Source organism: Melospiza melodia, chromosome 3 (genome assembly GCF_035770615.1).
Source record: "Melospiza melodia melodia isolate bMelMel2 chromosome 3, bMelMel2.pri, whole genome shotgun sequence".
In the NCBI taxonomy this organism is placed as follows: Eukaryota; Metazoa; Chordata; class Aves; order Passeriformes; family Passerellidae; genus Melospiza; species Melospiza melodia.
Window position 1 is genome coordinate 67968873 of NC_086196.1, and position 18572 is coordinate 67987444.

The 18572-nt window shown below is 37.1% G+C and overlaps 1 protein-coding gene across 2 annotated transcripts in view; it reads right to left on the reverse strand.

Moving 5' to 3' along the window:
- Window positions 1-4346: 4346 nt before the first annotated feature.
- The window catches only part of UBR2 (ubiquitin protein ligase E3 component n-recognin 2), a 55877-nt gene continuing 41651 nt past the window's right edge, over window positions 4347-18572 (reverse strand). For both annotated transcript variants that reach the window (XM_063152114.1, XM_063152115.1), the window contains exons 32-47: window positions 17867-18028; window positions 17436-17533; window positions 17127-17199; window positions 16177-16325; window positions 16032-16087; window positions 15513-15609; window positions 13531-13598; window positions 12877-13012; window positions 12148-12238; window positions 11208-11338; window positions 10442-10550; window positions 10136-10192; window positions 8597-8674; window positions 8163-8333; window positions 7394-7495; window positions 4347-6606 (exon numbers count right to left, since the gene is read on the reverse strand). In XM_063152114.1, the coding sequence (XP_063008184.1) occupies window positions 6465-6606; window positions 7394-7495; window positions 8163-8333; window positions 8597-8674; window positions 10136-10192; window positions 10442-10550; window positions 11208-11338; window positions 12148-12238; window positions 12877-13012; window positions 13531-13598; window positions 15513-15609; window positions 16032-16087; window positions 16177-16325; window positions 17127-17199; window positions 17436-17533; window positions 17867-18028 (1720 nt within the window). In that variant the 3' untranslated portion in view covers window positions 4347-6464. The remainder of the gene's footprint in view (window positions 6607-7393; window positions 7496-8162; window positions 8334-8596; window positions 8675-10135; window positions 10193-10441; window positions 10551-11207; window positions 11339-12147; window positions 12239-12876; window positions 13013-13530; window positions 13599-15512; window positions 15610-16031; window positions 16088-16176; window positions 16326-17126; window positions 17200-17435; window positions 17534-17866; window positions 18029-18572) is intronic.

Consider the following 18572-nt stretch of genomic DNA (forward strand, 5'->3'; position numbering starts at 1 on the left):
ATCTTCTCTCCTATTCATTAACACACTTTACCATCCTCCACACTTAAGAGTACTGCAAGTACAGAAATACATTTCACACGTTGTTCCTCAAATACATGGTTGATTTCAAATCAACACTCAGGTTTTACAAGTCACTAAAATATTCCACAGTGGTCTGCACAGACACCATCCCTAACCTGAGCTCAGCTGTCCCACCCTGCCCAGGGCTCTCTACCCAGTCTGGCTTCCCTTCTAGGATCCCACGCAAAGGACAAGCTGGAAAACTTACCACCTCCAAGCTCACGCTGTCTGAAAAGAGACTGTGAAAATATATATTCACAAACTGATGAAAAAGTAACATTTAATCATTGCTGTCATGGAGACGAAGATCAGTACTTGCCATTTCGTAGCTCCTACACCTGGCGCACTGCGAAACTCCTCATACTCTCCCTCTTCTTTTCTCCTCCAAGAGAGGAGTGCTTGACAAATCTCTCCATCAAAGATGCAAGATTTGGGCATCTAATGTTTGCATGCCAGGAGAGGGGGAAAGGTGGCAGAAGAGCAGGAAAAAAAAAAAGAGGATGAATATGCAAAAGACTCAAGATAAAAATACGCAAAGCAGTTTTTATCTGTGGAACAAAGATTTGTAGAAGAAATGTTAAAACTGCCACGAATGAAGTATGAATAGAAACGTACATGTATGAAACAGCAGAAGAAATAACTGAGCAAGCCTTTAAAGAGCAGCATGTATGGATAATCAAGGGATGTGACTGACAGCAATAAAGTGGGAAGATGCTGAGAAATGTGTTGTTTCCACCCAGCCCAGGAAGCCTGAGCTCCAAATGGCCGTGGTACAGTCGCCTTCTCAGCAGCAGACCCGTGCTTTGGCAACGAGAGGGAGAGTGTGTGCTGTGTGCCATTCCTCTTCACAGTATTATGTACCAGCCAAGGCACCCCAAACAGGAAAAGACAACAGGCAGCCTTACTTGAGATTTAGGACAGGTGAAGCAGGATACTGAGGCAAAACACAGTCCCACAGGTCCTGCTGAATCCCAAAGGATATAAGACATTTCCAAAAGCCTGTCCTCTGTAGCACCTTGCTCCTGTCCTCTGTAGAACCCAGTCCTGGCCAGACTGCTTGGACACACAAACCCCTTGGTGTGGGTGGTGTGTGGGGGTGGCTACAGTGCACTTCAACAAGAGAAATCACCATGCCCTTCCATAGTGTCTCAAGCTGAAGTGAGAGGATGTTTTAGTACTGAGCTTTCATAAATAAATACATCATAAATACTCAGCTACTTCTCGGGGCCCGCTGGTGACAAGGGGCACTGTGCAGCATCAAAACACTCCCAACATGAGCAGAGGGGTACAAAGCATGCCCAATGTGTGGTAATCACAGGGCTCTGCTTGGTAAAACCTGAACTATTTTACTGCAGCTTGTATTCCTCTACCATCCTGTACCACATTTAACTAACACACATTGACTACTATAGGTGACAAACAGCATTATCAATAAAACTAGCTCAATGCTGTTACACAAAAGTCACACCTGAATTAGCCATCAGAGAGCTGATTCTCCCAGAACAGAACCAGGAATCACTATCTCTCCTGACCCTTAGCCTTGGAATAAAATGGAAAATTAAAGCCCTTCTTCCTTACTGGAAAAAGCTGTTTAACTGTTTGAAAAGCACACCTCTGTGGGACTTTCAGTCAGGCTATTGAGAGTTTTCTAGTGGAATAATTTCCAGAAGCTGGTCTGAGGAAAAGCAGACAGATGGAGAGCCTCGGCCAAGATTGGGACCCCCAAGTTCTTCCCTGTCCCTGACCCAATAGCTCAAACTTCCTCTACACCAGTATCCCCAGACTCCATGGGCACTGTTGGCTGGCAGCAAGGAGAGGCAGGGAGGTTCCAGCTCCTCCTGGCCATGCTCCAAGCTCCAGAGCTGCCTGTGGTGTGTGCTCTCCCAGCAGTCCCAGCAGCCAAGCAGGCAAGTTGTTTTATATGGTTATCCCAGGCTTACAGTGAAACCAAACCAACAAATGACACTCCCTCAGGGTAAAGCTCACTCATAACGAGCTTATCAGCAACTGGAGATGAAAGTGTGCTAACCATGCATCCACATGGCTTCCATCAGTCACTAACAGATGGACAGCTTTTGGTCCAGCAATACTTATGTACAAAGTTCTTCCTGAGAGATCGCTCCTGGATTTGCATGAGCACAGCCCAAAAAGAAACACCAACTCTACTCTAATTCCTCCACATTCAAATCCCAAGAGGGAAAAAAAAAACCAAACCAAGAAGAATTCATGCTAAGAGAGACATTTCCCTAAGGACAACTTGCCTGTAAGACTTCCCGTGGCTGCTAAGCAACCTCTGCGTGCCTGTCCCTGAGGAGACGTGGAAGCCATTCCACACAGCCTGAGCCAGCTACCCAGAGAAAGAAGAGCCAAACTGCAAAGTGCTAGCTGTGCATGCAGGGGTGCCTGGCAGGCTCCCTGGCTTGCACCACTCCTTCGGCACCTGGAAGCAGTCCTGCAAAAGGCAAGCCTGGATAACAACTGAATCCAGTGTTGTTCCCATGAAGTCTGCCACTTTCTCCATGTAGAATCCACAACTCTGGGGCAATCAGCACTGTACAGAGCTGAGGAACTGAGCAGCTCATGGCAGAGAAGGAGATGCCTGCCTATGGAATTTTCTATAACGCCAGTTAAGAAACGAAGAACACCATTCCATTCCCACTGTCAGGCGGGACTGGCTAAACAAAACCTAAGCTGAGTCCAATACAAAAATACTCAGATCCCAAGAGCCACAGAACCCTGCAAACTTGAGCCCAGTATCTCTTGCTACCACCAGAGATGCCTATTTTTATATATTCTGCTGCTGTAAAACACTTTCTCTGTACAACAAATGTCTTACTTTAGAAGAACTTTCAATATGATTTCTGACAACCTCATAACCAATCTGGGGAGATGTAAACTAGGCAGACTGCAAGGTGGACAGAATCTTGGCTGGATTTTCAGGCTCAGAGGGTGGCACTGAACAGTTGGAAGCAAACCAGTTACAAGCAGAATTCCGCAGGGGCTGATACTCAAGCCCAAACTGTTTAACATTGTCATATTTGACTTCTATAATCAATAATCTCAACAGCAGAATGGAAATAGAGGGTCACCACTTCCTGCTAGAGGCAAATTCCTAGAAAGGAGCAGAGGAGAGTCCAGGGCAGAAGGGAGGCTGATTGAAAACTCAGCTGATCACGACATGACACTATTGTGAAGAGATCTGAGGTGCAATTCCCCTTGTACAATTTAATCTTGCAGACAGGAAAACAGCTGGGATTTAATGCTGAAGGTGGGTTGAGCATCCAGTTTCTCCTCTACAAATTCAGGCCACAGAGAAAATTTTCATGATAGAACTGAACAGAACACCATCACTTAACATAAAATAAAAAATAAAATACACTTAAAATGAGATGCCAGGGCTCAAGCACAAGCACTGGCCAGGGTTCACATTGAATGAGAAAGGACAGAAAAGGGTCTGTGCACTGCTCACCCATGTCCACTGTCCCAGGAAAAGGAGTGAACTGTACAGTGCAGGAACACACTGAGCCCTTCAAGTGCAGGTTGCTCCCACTGCTAATGAAGTGGGAAGGCATGAAATTTACTTGCTTAGTGATCAGCATTGAAGACTGATTTGAGGGACATGGGAGGAAGCTGCAGAGAACCAGAGGAGAGCTGAAAATGGAAATAGTCTTGAGAATCCATGAGCACTTCATCTCAGCCAAATTCCCTGTAACAGCACATGAAGTGGTTGGAGAGCTGTGGCAGCACTGGCTCTTGGCACCAGTCAGAAGGCATCAGGGGTTTGTTATCTTGGTTATAGACTTTCAGCAGAGTAAAACGAGCCTCTTGTGGCAGACTGGGGGGAGTAAAAATGTTACCTTCTAGTATGAACAGAGTAAATAACATTACTGATGCGCGCCCTTTATAAAATGTAATTTACAATCCCTTAAAAAGATGATTAGACTTTTTGGTAGAGGTCAAGAAAGGTTTAGCTGACTGAAGCAAGTGACACTAATAATATAATCATCTTACACTTATAGCCAGGGAATTGCAGATGTTGCACATCCAGGTATTTCTGTCAGCTTGTGATTAACAAGGGGCACACTTGAAAGAACAAGCTCAGCAAAATTCTAGAAACAACATTTAGAAAGTACTTATTGAACGTTGACATGAAAAGCTCATACTTTATGCCTTCAGCTTTGTTTTGTATTTTGTTATGACAGTTTTGTATCTGGGATTTTTGTTGTTTTTTTTTCCTTCCCCCACACACATAATATATTCTAGATTGTACACATAATCCATAAATATTAACGTTATAGCAAATTTATTACAGATATTATTTCCCTGATACTGAAACAATGTTATATATAAATATTTCTACATTAATATAAACACATGCAAAACAAATCAGAAAACAGAAGTCTTGAGTAAAGAATGACCAAACTGCAAAAAAAATTATAAATTGTATACTTTGCAAGTGTTTGTGGTTGCAGTATCCAACTCTGATCCCAGAGGAAAAACAAAAAATCCTTCTTGCTGTCAGAATTTTGGTTTGCACAGAGAAATCTGTCAGAATCGTTATCTTTTTAATATTATGATTACAGGAAAAGAGTTTTTCAATGCAGTTACACATTATTTGAAACTGTGGCACATAGCTTAAAAAGCAAAGAATAGTAACATCACCAACAAAGTGGGATTTCTAAGTACCATGCACAGAAAATTGCTGGTATGTCAACCACCTTAAGAAGGGAAGGGCAAAGATAAAGCCTTAAATGTCATTTTCCCCTGCAACTTCTCCATGTTTCTTCCTAAAAAGTGACAGCAATATTTTAATGACCCAATCTATGACAGGTAACAGAGACAAAAGCAGTCTGTATTGATGGTAAGAAAAGGAAATCCACATTGGCCAAGTTTCTTTATTTGATACTTCACATCTTCACTCAATACTATTACTGAATGTTTGAAAAACTATCCTGTACACCATGAATATACAAAATTTATCTGAAGCATTAAATCTGTAAAAATAGGAACAATTCAGTCAGACCAAGTGTAACTGAAGACCTGGCAGACAGTGAAGGGCATTGTTTATCCGGGCCGAGACGCAGTCAGAAATTAAGACTTAACTAAAAGAACCACAGACTATTAAGGAAACAGAACTATGTAAATTAAGATTTTACTAATTTGTCAGAAGATAGGAGAGGGAAAGGTAATGGATTTTATTTTAAATCAGTAAGCATAATGTGATTTTTAGAGACACCTTGGAGGTCTAATTACATACAACTAGAAAACTCACTGCCTTCAGGCACCCTCATATCAAGTGCAAATCTGCGCAGTTATAGAATATATTTATAAAATATACTATATGCAAACATCTTTACAGAGCTTTAAATCAAGCCAAAAAGTAAATATACTTGATGGGACAACAGGAAAAAAAAAAATCAAAAATGTGGGCAGTGTGACTGTGGCCCTGCAAAGCCAGAGGAAACCACTCAGGTTATCTGCAACAAAAAGAAGATGGGATTTGCACCTTGAAAGTTGACTGTTAACAAAAATGAAGAAAATTATCTTCCGTGCTTCTGAAAATTAACATAAAATTAGCTTTCGTGACTTTTACATATTATTGTTATCTTAAAATAACTTCTAAAGCACAATGTCAATCCTTGAATACCAATAACCAATCACGTAATTGAAAGTGAAAGGGTTTCCCAGCTAAATTCAAATTAAAAACTACATAATTCTAAGGAGTGCAATGCTCTGGAAAAAGCTTTAAATTAAATTATTTTACTTGTAAAGCTAGTGTTAGGTTTTTTTAGTTAGAAAACAACTGGAAGCAAGAAAGCTGCAAGAGTACAAATGACAAAATCCTTTTTAGATACACCACGTGAAAGAGTGAATTATCCACTGATGCAGACAGAAACATCCATTTGCTACATTATTTGCTTCCTTACTTCATTCCATTGCATGTACACACAGCATAAGTATTAAAATGCAGAATAATAAATAAACCGGCTCAGATTACTAGCAAGGGGCAAAACACAATCCAGAATTGTGCTCTATCTAGTTTCTGTTTCAGCAGTCTTTTTCTCTTCAGTTCATGTGAAAAATCATAGTCAGACTTCCAAAAAGAGTCGTTCTTTTTTTTATCAGAAACTTAAGTTCATTTGCCCAGGTTCATAACCCAAGACATTTCTGTGAAGGAAGCACAGTGCAAATTATAGGACTAATAAAATTTGCTTACATAGAAAGAAGTTTACTTGATTAATGTTAATTGGTATCTTTATGAAATACATTGTAAAACAAGGATTAAATAACAGGACTGAGTTTGTTGGGGGTTTTTTCCTCAGACTTTTTCCTCATACCTCCTTTGAAAAGCTTACTGAATTACAAAAATCTTTAATAAAGTTCCAGTCTTCAGCAGATAATCATTATAAATGCTGCCAATCAATGCCAACTAGAGTTTGATTTGCTTCTTGTGCATGTCCAATTTCCTCTGTAATACTGTGCTGCTGCCAGAGTTTTTGTATCTTTTTAAATCGTTCTTTGCACAGATGTAAGGGATTCCCACGTCTGAAAAGGAGATAACACTTATCAGGAATGATAAAACACTGCAACTAAGCACAAACACTCTTGTGTGACATACTAAGTATTAAATAACCCCATAAAATGCTACAACATTTAGATAATCCTTTAACATTATTCTGTTATCAGAGCAAATCAATAGGCATTTGGATGAGTAACCTGCAGTGCTACCTTGTCTGGTGCCCCTTCCTTACAGCTCAATAGTTCCCTCCAGCCTCTGGGAACCTCAAATCCAGCCCACAGAACTCCAAATGCAGGGTTTTAGCAACCTCTCTGGGCTGAACCAGTTCATATTCTCTGATTTTGGCCAGTTTCAGAAATAGCAAGCATTAACAATACCAAGTCCCTAAATTATCCTCATCCAGGAAGCAGAGATAGGAGTTAAGACAAAGAACTACCACATTGAATAAAAAAATACCATAGTATTTCCACTTGGTATTAAATTAACACTGGTTATAAAAACAAATGCACTAGATACAAATGAAATTTTCAGCCTTAGTTTCTAGTCAACTTCACAGATGTCAGAAAGATTTAACTTTAAGCAGTTTTCAGGACAACTGTTTTTAATTTGGGGAAGATCATCCATTAAATATTTTTGACCTAAACCTACATATTGAAATTAAAACATCTGAAGATACTAGATGCAGCAGCAATGTCAAAAAATAATGTTACCTATATAATTAAAATAAAAAGATCACATAAAATGTTATTTTTCCTAATTATAGAAAGTTCTATAATTCCTGTCTTTAAAAGATGGAGTTTTTAAAATATTTACCTGAGTCCCTGGTCTGTCTCTCCATAGTCATCAAGATAAGGAGGAGGATAAAAACAGCCCTTTGTTTTCCCAGCTAAAAATAGCACCTGACATTCTCGTACTCTGGAGAGAAACAGAGAGAAGGTTTTTAGGTATTGATTTTTAGGTGAATAGTGTCTCATACTTTCATACACTCTGCTTTTCCAGTTCTCACCTACTTTCATTCTGTACAATCTGCACATACAGATTTTTAAATGCACTTTTTTTAAAACTACATCTCTCATTCTCTACCTGTTGTAACTCTTCAGTAGCAGTTAAAACAATGTTGTTTCATGTCTTAATATTTGCGGGCTGTGTAAAATACTCAAGAGAACCACACGAAAATGAAACAATTTTGCTTCTCAGTCATCTTTGCCAAAGTGAAAACAGACATTATCTAACCCTTCCCTGTATGCAGGAAGACAAGTAAAATGAATTTTCATGTTTTCACCAGCAACAGCAGCAACAAAACAAAGTATTTACCTTCATAATTTTGTAATACTTAAGTAGAAATAAATGCACAGGCAAAACAAATTCCCTTGAAAATGAAATCCGAACTTTCTTTGAAATTTTATCTTCAAAGAAGCAACCTCCAAACCTTACACCAAAGCACAGGAAGATGAATACACTTCAGTTTTTAGGCAATCCTGTTGTTAACAAAACACTGCCTGCAATCACATATATAGAACTCTTAATTTAGTGAATTTAGCACACCATCTAACCCAGCAATGAGAGGTGTTCAGCTCCTCACCTAAGGAATATGCCCACTCCAGAACCACAGGTGTACGTATGTGCAGTACAGGCTCCAACATCTTCCCCTTCAAGTTCAGTCTGACAGCAGTAACTCTGAGAACACAGCATGGTCCCACACACAAGGCACAATGTTGGGGCTCTGCTTTTGTCACCACCTGATTTCGGACACCTTCCATTAGGAAAAAAGAAAGAAAAAGAAACTCACTGTATGTGTAAACTCTAGATAGTAAAAAGATTCAGAACTACTTTTGAACATTTATACAGTTAACAGCTAAAATTTCCATTTCCCTGTTTCACTGAAATACAGGGCAGTTTGGCTGATAAATGCCATGAGCCTTTTCTGATTCCATTGACACCTTTCAGGTTAAAGGTTTCCCAGCTGATGAAAGGAGCAGCAGACTTTGGGGTGCTCTGTAATTGCACACAACTTACGAGAAATTGGATGCTTGGTTAATGAGGCAGCTGTAGTCGTCCGGAAGGTCTATTAATTTGTTGGATTCTCTTGCATAGCTAGAATAAAGCAATCAAATCAGCACTCATATTTCAATGAATAATACACAAGCAGCTTCAAATTCATTCATGTTTTCCTGACTCATCTAAACAGCATCTGTGAGTAATTAATTTTTTAAAGTTTCTCTCTTTTCTGCCATTCTTCCAGTAAAATGGTAGAACATAAAAAGACAAACACACAACATCTCTCAAATAAACCTCCTCCCCTTTTCTTAGTCTTATTTTTTATGAATCTGAAAAATGCAGAGGTGGAAAATACATGTCATTTGTATACTTTTAGCAAACCTAATTATGAGGTCACTATAGATTTAAAGAAATATTTTTTCTCTCCTGTATAAGTTTGTTTGTATTTTCTTTAGGTCACTGATATTGAATGAAAGATAGTCTGACTTTCAAGCTGTATCCTGAAGAGAATGAAATATGCATGCCATGTAAATGACCCATTTAATATCAAATACTTAAATATATGAAATGTATTTAAAATTAACAGATACTATACACAAAATTCTAATAATCTTCAATTCTAGAAATAATACAAATTAGACTGTGAAATGCAAACAGAATTTTGTAACAGAAGCAATGTACAGGAACATATTGAGAGGAAAAAGAAATCATCATTGTCAAGTTAGACATAAGATTGGGAAGAGCAGGTAAGAATCAGCAAAAGGTACACATAGAAAAGATCCCAACAATCACATGTGGCAGGAAATCAATTACACAACTAAAATACTCTTACTGTGTAAGAAATTCTGTTAAATGGTCTGGTATTTCTCAGATTGAGTGTTTAATTTTTATTTTTATCACAGCCTTATTGTATGCATAATGCTAAAAGATTGCCTTTATGTATTTAGCACAGGAGATTAAAAAGCAGGAATATGTTTTTAATCACAGCACTGTGAACTTCACATTCATTTCTAATTATTAGGATAATTGTTAACCACTATTTTTATCCAGCCTTCAGAAAGAACAACACCCTAAATGCTTTTCTACACCCACTAACTATTAAATGCATTCTGAATTCAAAGTAATTGTGCAGCAAGAACAAATGTATGAAAAGCCGATATTCTTTTCAGCAATTGACTCAGTGTTAGCTTTACTGAAGGAACTGCATTCTTTAAAAAGATAATTTAAAAAGCTCTTCAATGCCTGGTATATTTAAAGAAAGGTTATACACATCTTTTAGCAACATCATATTTTTTGCATCAGAAGGTACAAAGTAATAGGAAACATGGGATGAAATTTTATGACGGCACATCAGTCTAAAACAAAACCCTAATATTAAACTTCACCTTTAAAATCTACTCATTTAGGCAATATTTCCTTTTCTTACAATATTAAAAAAATCACCACTTCCCTAATATCTTTATTATTCAACAAAGCAGAACAGATATGATGTTATTATAAACATCCATTAGAAAAAGTTTTTTGAGAATGCTGCAACATTAAAGTCTTTATGTTTACCTGATAGCATGTCTCTTGCCTTCCAGGTATCTTTTTACTTCATTGTTATTGCACCAACTACAAGGAAAAATATTGGCTTTTAACTTCAATAGATGATAGAAATAGAAATGAGCAAAAAATCCAAAGTACATCTATTAAAAAACCAACACAACCAAAATGGTTTCTCTCAAAACACTACATTCATAAACACTGCTCAAAATCTGCGACTCACTTCCATAGGTATTCCTGGGAGAATACTTACACTACTATATTGCGCAACATTCCTTATTATATTAAGCACAAACTAAGCACAAAACCACAACTTACCTTTCTATTAACGTGTTCAGAATCTCACTGTTTTCTTGAAAAAGGCAAGTGAGGTTGTTTGGCAAGGAAAGATAGCTACATAAGTGTTCAAACTGGTTTGCTCCATTTACTGAAAAACAAAAAGGTGCAATTGTCATAACTTCATTTTTAAAATGGTTCTGATGATCACTTTCAGGTTCACATTCTATCCCTACATATGTCATATGTGGAGGACAGTAAAGAATGTTACCAACATCAATTACCTGGGGTGTAACAGTGAATTTACAGAGATATAATAGTATATAATGGATATAATAATCCATGGTTTGGATTGGAGGCACCCTAAAGACAATCTCATTCCAACCCCCCTGCCATGGGCAGGGACACCTTCCACTAGACCAGGCTGCTCAGAGCCCCATCTTGCCTGGCCTTAATATTAATTATTAGCAGATGCTGATTAAATGAAATCAATGCAAGCATAAGTAGGTCTCATTTGAAAACAACAATCCATAGGAGCTTTGAAACAATCAAAATTTCATTATTAAGAAGAAGGGAATCAATCTCTGTTTTAGGTAATCTAGAATAGCATTTACCTTTATATTAAAAATACATTTTTAAAACAACCCATTTTTTTTTTGCCTGTTTCATCATGCTGACATGATGCTGCACTGGTAACAAACCCACATCAATTCAATCACCTTCTTCTGACAAGAGATTTTAAATGTAATTTATTCTGACCATTAATGTTTATGTCTTGAAAACTAATTTAATGCAAAGCAGACAATACCTTGAATTTCTGAGGGTGCTGGGACTCCATTTAAGTAATGAAAAAACAAAGCAGAACATCTCAGGAAAGGCATGATTCCAGCTTTTAAATTCCTCCACAGGTGCCAGCCTGAGGAAATTTCTTTCAAGGCACTTAAGAGAATAAAAGAAAAAAGTTTGCTTTTATTTAATAATTTCAGTTTGAGAGCTATACTTAGTAAGTCAGCAGTCACACTGCATACTAAATTACTGACTTCAACTGAAACAATCACTATGCAAAGTGCTTATTCCAAAGCAATCTCCAAGAAAAACAACAAACCAGAGATTCATAAAAATGTAACCAACTGAGACAGTAATTTAAGGAGAATTCTGCATAAACATTTCAAATCACAGAATGGTTTTGGTTGGAAGGGACTTTACAGACCATCTCATTCCAATCCCCCTGCCATGGGCAGGGACACCTTCCACTAGACCAGGCTGCTCAAAGCCCCATCCTACCCAGCCTTGAACACTGCCAGGGACAGGGCATAAACAACTTCTCTGGGCGACCTGTGCCAGTGCTTCACCACCCTCACAGGAAACAACTTCTTCCTAATACCTAAATAAAGTTCTTCCTAATAGCTAAAACCTACTTCCTTTCCATTCAAAGCCCTTCCCATCCTAACTCAGACACTGCCAATTCCAGATTCTGACTAATGAAAATGAAGAATAAAAAAAGAAACTGACTAATAAAAATGTTTCCAAAGACAATCTTCATGAGCAGGTACCTTCCTGATTACAGATTAATTTACAGGAATAGTTACTTAAGTAAATCTAGAAGTGCTGGATTAGAAACAAGATGTAAGAGTTCCCAACTTAAAAGTATCATCTTTGACAGCACTAGTATATAGAATTCAGTCAGTAGTTAATGTTCAGCTCAGGAGGGAGAAAAATAAAATTTTAGCAAAAGATCATGGTTTTACCTTCCTGTACACTGGCAAAGAAATTTATACAGTGTAAGCACAGCTACTTCCTCTTCACTGTTAGTGTTTTCTTGGTCCATGCCATTCTCTTCTGAAGAGGAAATAAATAATTAACAAATTGTTTCCTACATAAATGTTTACACAACAAGAATGTATTTTTTCAAGTTCTGATAAAAATGCCCAAACTAAGTGAAGTATTCCACTGAGACAGAATATGAGGTACTGGACAGCAGTTTTCTGCTGCACACCTGATGTGGTAAGCTTGTGCTATCGGCAGCTCCAGTGAGCTGCTGGTTCAGCTGCTCAGTTGGTTGGGTTTCTTGACATACTTGCTTGCAGTTCTTTGGTTTTGGAAAACTTACACCTTATCCAGCTCCTCTTGCCAGGAGATACATCGATACCTTACTGTGCTAACTGCAACTCATTCATCAGCCAATGCCTAAGCCAAGGCTGCAATAAACATTTCCAGGTACTGCTACAGTAGCTGGAAAGCCAGGATTCATGACTAGCTATGCTCCAAGAAACTCCTGGAGCAGAGCAATAAAGACAACGTGACTGAACTTGGACTCAGAGTACAATTTATCAATACTCTTTGTGGGCTCAAAGGCAGCACCAACAATTCTATTTTGTAACTGTAAAGTGCACACATTTACCAGCAGCATCATAGCTTTTTCCTAAGTAAAGACTGGAGGAATTGTTTCAATAGAAGTTGAGACAAAGTAGCATTACCTGTTGATGAGGTAAGTAAAATTTGTATTATGTGTGCCATAGTGACAAGATGAAACAGGTGAAGATCTCCAGTGCCAAGACTAACCCCTGAAAAATCCTGACAATGTATGGCAGGGAAAGAGAGCACCAAGCTTACCTGTGAAAGAAAACAAGAAAGTTGGTACATTCCTCCTCCTTTTGAATCTTCCCCTTTTCTCTGCCCATGCTACAGCTACAGCCCTTGGAGGCAGCAGACTACACAAGGCTAATTTTTAAGCTAATTACACAGACATTATTTAAGAGAACAACTATTATCTATCAGGAGAGTTTTGAGTCTGTTTGTTTTTTGGGTTTGTTGTTTTGTGGGGGTGGGTGTTTCATGTATTCTGGGGTTTTTAACAGACAATGAGTATGCATTCTGTTCCTTGTATTCATCTTTTTCCTTTTTAATTTATAGAAAACAATACTTTTATTCAGTACCTTTAATTTAATACTTTTATTAAGAATACTTTCATTAAACTTAAAGTCTTTAAAGTGTATTAAGTAGTGAAAAAATACTAAAAACCTGAACATTTTGAAAGGCTTCTAACCCAGAATAAAGAGAAAGTTATCAATAGTTTTTATGAAGTGCTTACTGGATCAAAACATTATTAATATATATTAAGAAATACTTACCAATAAATGAAACATGTCAATATCAAGTATGCAAGGAAGATTCTCATTTTTTTCGTTAGGCACCAGTGCTAAGTATTTTGGAGAGAAAAAAAAATATTATTTGAACATTTATACATGAAAATATTTTAGTCTACTTCAGTCAAAAAATGAGAGCCATCTCCTTCATTTACATGCTTAAAGAACTTAAAATACAAATGTACCTGTTTTTTCCAGAGTCAATTCAAGAATTGTTCAACATTATTGGAAAAGAGTCTTGCCTACTTTATTGTAATAAAGCAAAACAATAGTGACTAAACAGGAACACTGATGGTTGTCTCTTGGACAGCTGCTCCAGTAAAATTTCTGCAATTTGCTTAGCTTCACAAGACTGCCTGAATGTGCCTCACATAAATTATTTGCCTTACTTACTCAAAAATTCATTGTTATAGTCTCTTGATTCATCACTTTATCTCTAATGAAGGTAGAGCTAAGTGTTGGTCTCTACCTCTCTGTAGTATTTACAGAAACAACAAAGTGTTAACCAAAGCACTCCAGCTGACAATAGAAATTCACACACTTAAAGAATTCCAAGCACCTTCATTTAAAAGTAAACAGAAATTCAGTGTTTTGAAAAATGCTACAAGATATTATAAGTAACAATCAAGGAACAGTTGCTTACTTTTTTACTCTAAGCAGTAAAATCTGATTTGTAATAAAGTTGCAGCTCTGGGTATATGGGTATATTTTACAATACAGCTATAAGTATGAAGCTGCCAAGTTTAAAAACACTACTAGATTAAAAATTGTCTCATCATGACAACTTAAAAATACTTCAGTTGAAGACTGCTGCCTTGCTGGCCAAAAAAATTGGGAGTTGAAGACATGTGACAGTTGGAAGCTATTTCTATTAGCAAACATTTCACCATGTCTCAGATTTCAAATGATTTCCATTTTGTCAGCATATAGCCAGAGAACTCAACCCAAAAGTGTGAAAAATTCTGTATCAAAAACATGACCAGAGCAATAGATTTTCAAAACCAAACTTATTTTCAATAAGTCATCTTTATGTATTGTTTACAGAATACAGACAGATCAAAGGCTCATAATTTTCATTATCCCTAGCCTGAAAAAAAGCGGAAACTTTTCCTTCATAAAAACAAAAGTAGTACAGTTGCTTCTGTCAGTTGGAAGGAAGAAGAGTTTTGAAGAAATATTGATTCAAGTTTCCAAGAAAACCCCAAACACTCAGAACATCATATATTGCAAAGTTCCTGTCCAACAGCCAGCAGCATTTTCTCTTCTGCATCACACAGAAAACAGCTCAACCAGTACTGCTACAAACTGATGTCAATTAAGTTTTTCCCCATAAAGCTGCCAGCTGTTTGCTGAAGTAGCTGGTTTCCATCTACTAGTTATTTCACTATATCAATGCATTTTAAAAGTTTCTCTGCTCTACTGACTGGAGATATTAAAAGTTATCCCATTTTAAAATACCCTTTCAGAACTGTCCTCTCATGGGCAATTACTTCATTAGGCTGAACTTCAGACTTTTCATCTGTATCTACTAATGCTTCAAGCTTGGAACATTTTGGCTGTTCTCATTAAAATTCTCAATTATCATATGACATTACATAGTAAGTCCTGTCTTATCAGAGATTCTACTTTTCAGAGAGAGAAGTTTGCAAATGTATTACAGACTTCTGCAAATATCCTTTCCACACTACATTAATCTTAATTTCTTCATGTTTAAAGCTCCAGTGGATTATTTTTGTGAAGGACCACATTTCCTTCTCGTTTACTCTAGGTATGTTTCTCTAATGAAGAATCAATAGAACTCCTTCATAGCAAAATATCCATGCTTCTCTTGGAGCTGCACTCCAAAAGAATGTCGTCTTTCTTGACACAACACACATAGGTGAAAATAGCAGCTCAGTACTAACAGTCATTCTGAAAGTACTCATATATATCTTCACAAAAAACCCAGCAAAAGGTGTCAAACTTACATGCTAATAGAGTACAAAAGTGACCCTGTACTGCTGAAAGAGATGAAACTGTCCAGTGAGCTGCTGCAAATCTTGTCAATGACGTAAGGCAGTCATCCTGTAAAAGCAAAGAAAAAGAGACATTGCCACAGTTAATGAAGCTCCTCAACATGAAAAGGTCTTCTGACTTAACAGCATTTTTCTCAGGCCTCTCCACTGCAGTTTATGGGGGCAGTTTGATTGTGTAAGTATATGACAGATACTTATGTTTATGCAAATTGCAAGTTCCTTTTGGCATTCTTATTTTGACTGTTGCCATGAGAAACTGCAGCTTTAATAAATTATGCATTTATAGGAACAGTTTTGCTAGGTGTGATTTTAAAATAGTTTAATGATGAGATTCAGATCAACTAAACAATAGGGTCCAACAAATAAAACTATCCAATAACCATAACTTAAAAATGCAGATATTCCTCACTAATGAAGCAGAAGTCCCTTTTTTCCCACCAGTTCAGAAAGGAATTGCTACTTGTTCCTTACCTGTCGACAAGGTAAATGACCAAATAATGGCTTATCTTCATCAGCTAAAATTCGTTCTGGAAAAAAACCCAACAAAATTCATTGTTGTGAGTTTAACCAAATTCTGAAAGTCTCCTATAAAGGAGGCAAATGAACAGATCAGTACCTATAGTCTGTATTGTGTAAGCACAGCTGCCCCAGCACATGATAGGTACACGTGGGTCTTCCTCATTTGGATGAACCTTCAAGCCTACTTTGTAAGTTGCCGTACCAAAGGTTGTCAGCATCTCTTTTATGCTCTCAGAATAAGGATTCCTGAAACAAAGAAAACAATATGACTAATTCATTCTTTCCTCCACTGGCAGCACAGTACCTCTAATGATAAGCATTCACCCCACAGATGAACAACTGGAGTTTTCAAATTTAAGCAACAACTACAATATCCTTCTTTGGATCTGGTATTCTGCAACCTCATTTTTTTGTGACAGATCCCCAATTATTCTTTGAATTTTTTTTTTAACCAATCTCATTTTTAGTGTTAAGAACATACAGTCTTCAAAGACAATAAAGTCAAGGCTAAATTACAAAATGTGTGTGACTGAAAGCTAAACCTCTCATCAGCTGGGACAAGAGTCTTGCATTTTGTGTGTAGCTGGCAGACCAAGGTGTGCACCACATAACACATTTTGGTGCTTTCTCTAGAAGTGAAGAGAATGTGCAACCAAATACAAATACACCTTTACAGATGAAATTACATAGTAACATTCTCTCCATTTCATAGTCTTCCTTCATGTTTTACATGTTGTGCTGCCTATCATGATGAATCTTTCATCCAGCTACAAGAACTACAAAACTTAATCTTCATGCTGTAATATATAACTGCAACACGTTTCTGCACAATGACTTTGCAAATTCAAGTCTAAAATTCTACTGAATTACTCAGGACTTCTATGATGGACTTCAATGTCATCATAATAATATTAACTTTTCTAATTAAAACAAAATTCATATATTTCCCCTAATTATTGAGATCTTCTAGCACAGAAGTTATGTTCTATTTTCACATTATGATTTCATGATTAATTTTTAATGATTTGCTCATATGTAAATACATACTTCAGTTTGAAATCAGGTCTAAATCCTTCAGGTAATTGCAGCTGATCCATTTTTTCTGAATGACCAGAATGGCCTGTAAAAACAAAAAGTAATAAATCACTGATTATTCACCTATACGTAATTTCTACATTATAGAAAAGCACAGAAGCAGAATCTGAAATTCCATCACCAGAAACTGAAATTCCAAGCTGTTCTTGCCACTTCTGCCATCATCTCTCTACTCCATTGTGGCAGAACCAAAGTGCCTGGTCTCTTCCATGAATAATATAACATTTTCACAAACAAATATACAGATTTCTTCAGACTTACTTGCACAGTCTTCATTTCGAAGTAAATGCAGGGCTTTTACTTGCTGGGATACTGTTTTGATCCACTGAGTTAGATTTGGTTGGCTTGAAAAGTCTAACCTGTCAAAAAAACCCCCCAAAAACTGTTAAAACAACCTCTAAGACAGAATTAGTATTTCATAAGCATTCCAACATCATTCATCTGTTTCTCAACGGGCTTTTCCTCTGCTGCCCATGCATTTTTCTACATTCAGTTCTTTTTCTGCAGGTCCTATGCTTTCCTAATATACAATAACAAAGTAAAATCCAAAAACCAAAGCAAGAAGACAGGCAATCCATTTGAGTTTATCAGAACAGAAGACAACAAACATTCAGGAAGATGCTCTGGGGTGTAGCTGGTTTGGCATCTTGTTTTTTTTACATTTATTGAGAACATTTATAAACCAAACTGACCTGTTAAACAAAACTCTTGGTGGAGGGAGCAGAGGAATAACAGTGTTGCTCAAGCATTCACAAAGTGGGCAAAGGAATTCACCATTTTCTACATCATAACTTGTGTGTACTCGTAATCTTTGTTGTCTTCGTTGCTCTTTTGCTTGGACTGCATCAAAATACCTCAAAAAAGAGAAGACATTAGTGGCAAATTATTATTACTTGAACATAGAAATTAAAAAATTCTCAGGAAGACACAGTTTTGCCTTTCCTGAAATATAGGTAAGATTATCATCAGAAGGAAAACCTCTACCCTCTGACTGATAAAGCATTAGTGCTTATGGCTGCCAAAATCTACCAAAGTGCTGAAGTTTACTGGGCTGTTAAAATTATGTTGAAGTCTGAACTGTACATTTAGGAAAAAAAGTAGGCAGAGAGAAGTTGAAGCATTGAAAAAAACCAAACCAAACCAATAAACAAAAAAACTCAAACAAAACAAAACACCACAAGCAAACAAAGGCCCCCAAACAAAAAACACTAAGAAACAAACAAACAAAAACAATTTTAAAAATGCAAACCAAACCAAAAAACCCAACTCATTTACAAATAATTTTTTAGGAAGATGCCATGAGCAATTCCTTGAGTGTTTTCTGTTACAGGCCACAACCAAAACAGCAGCAGCCAAAAAAAGTGTTGGCTGAAGCCGCTATGAAAAAGGAACTGCATT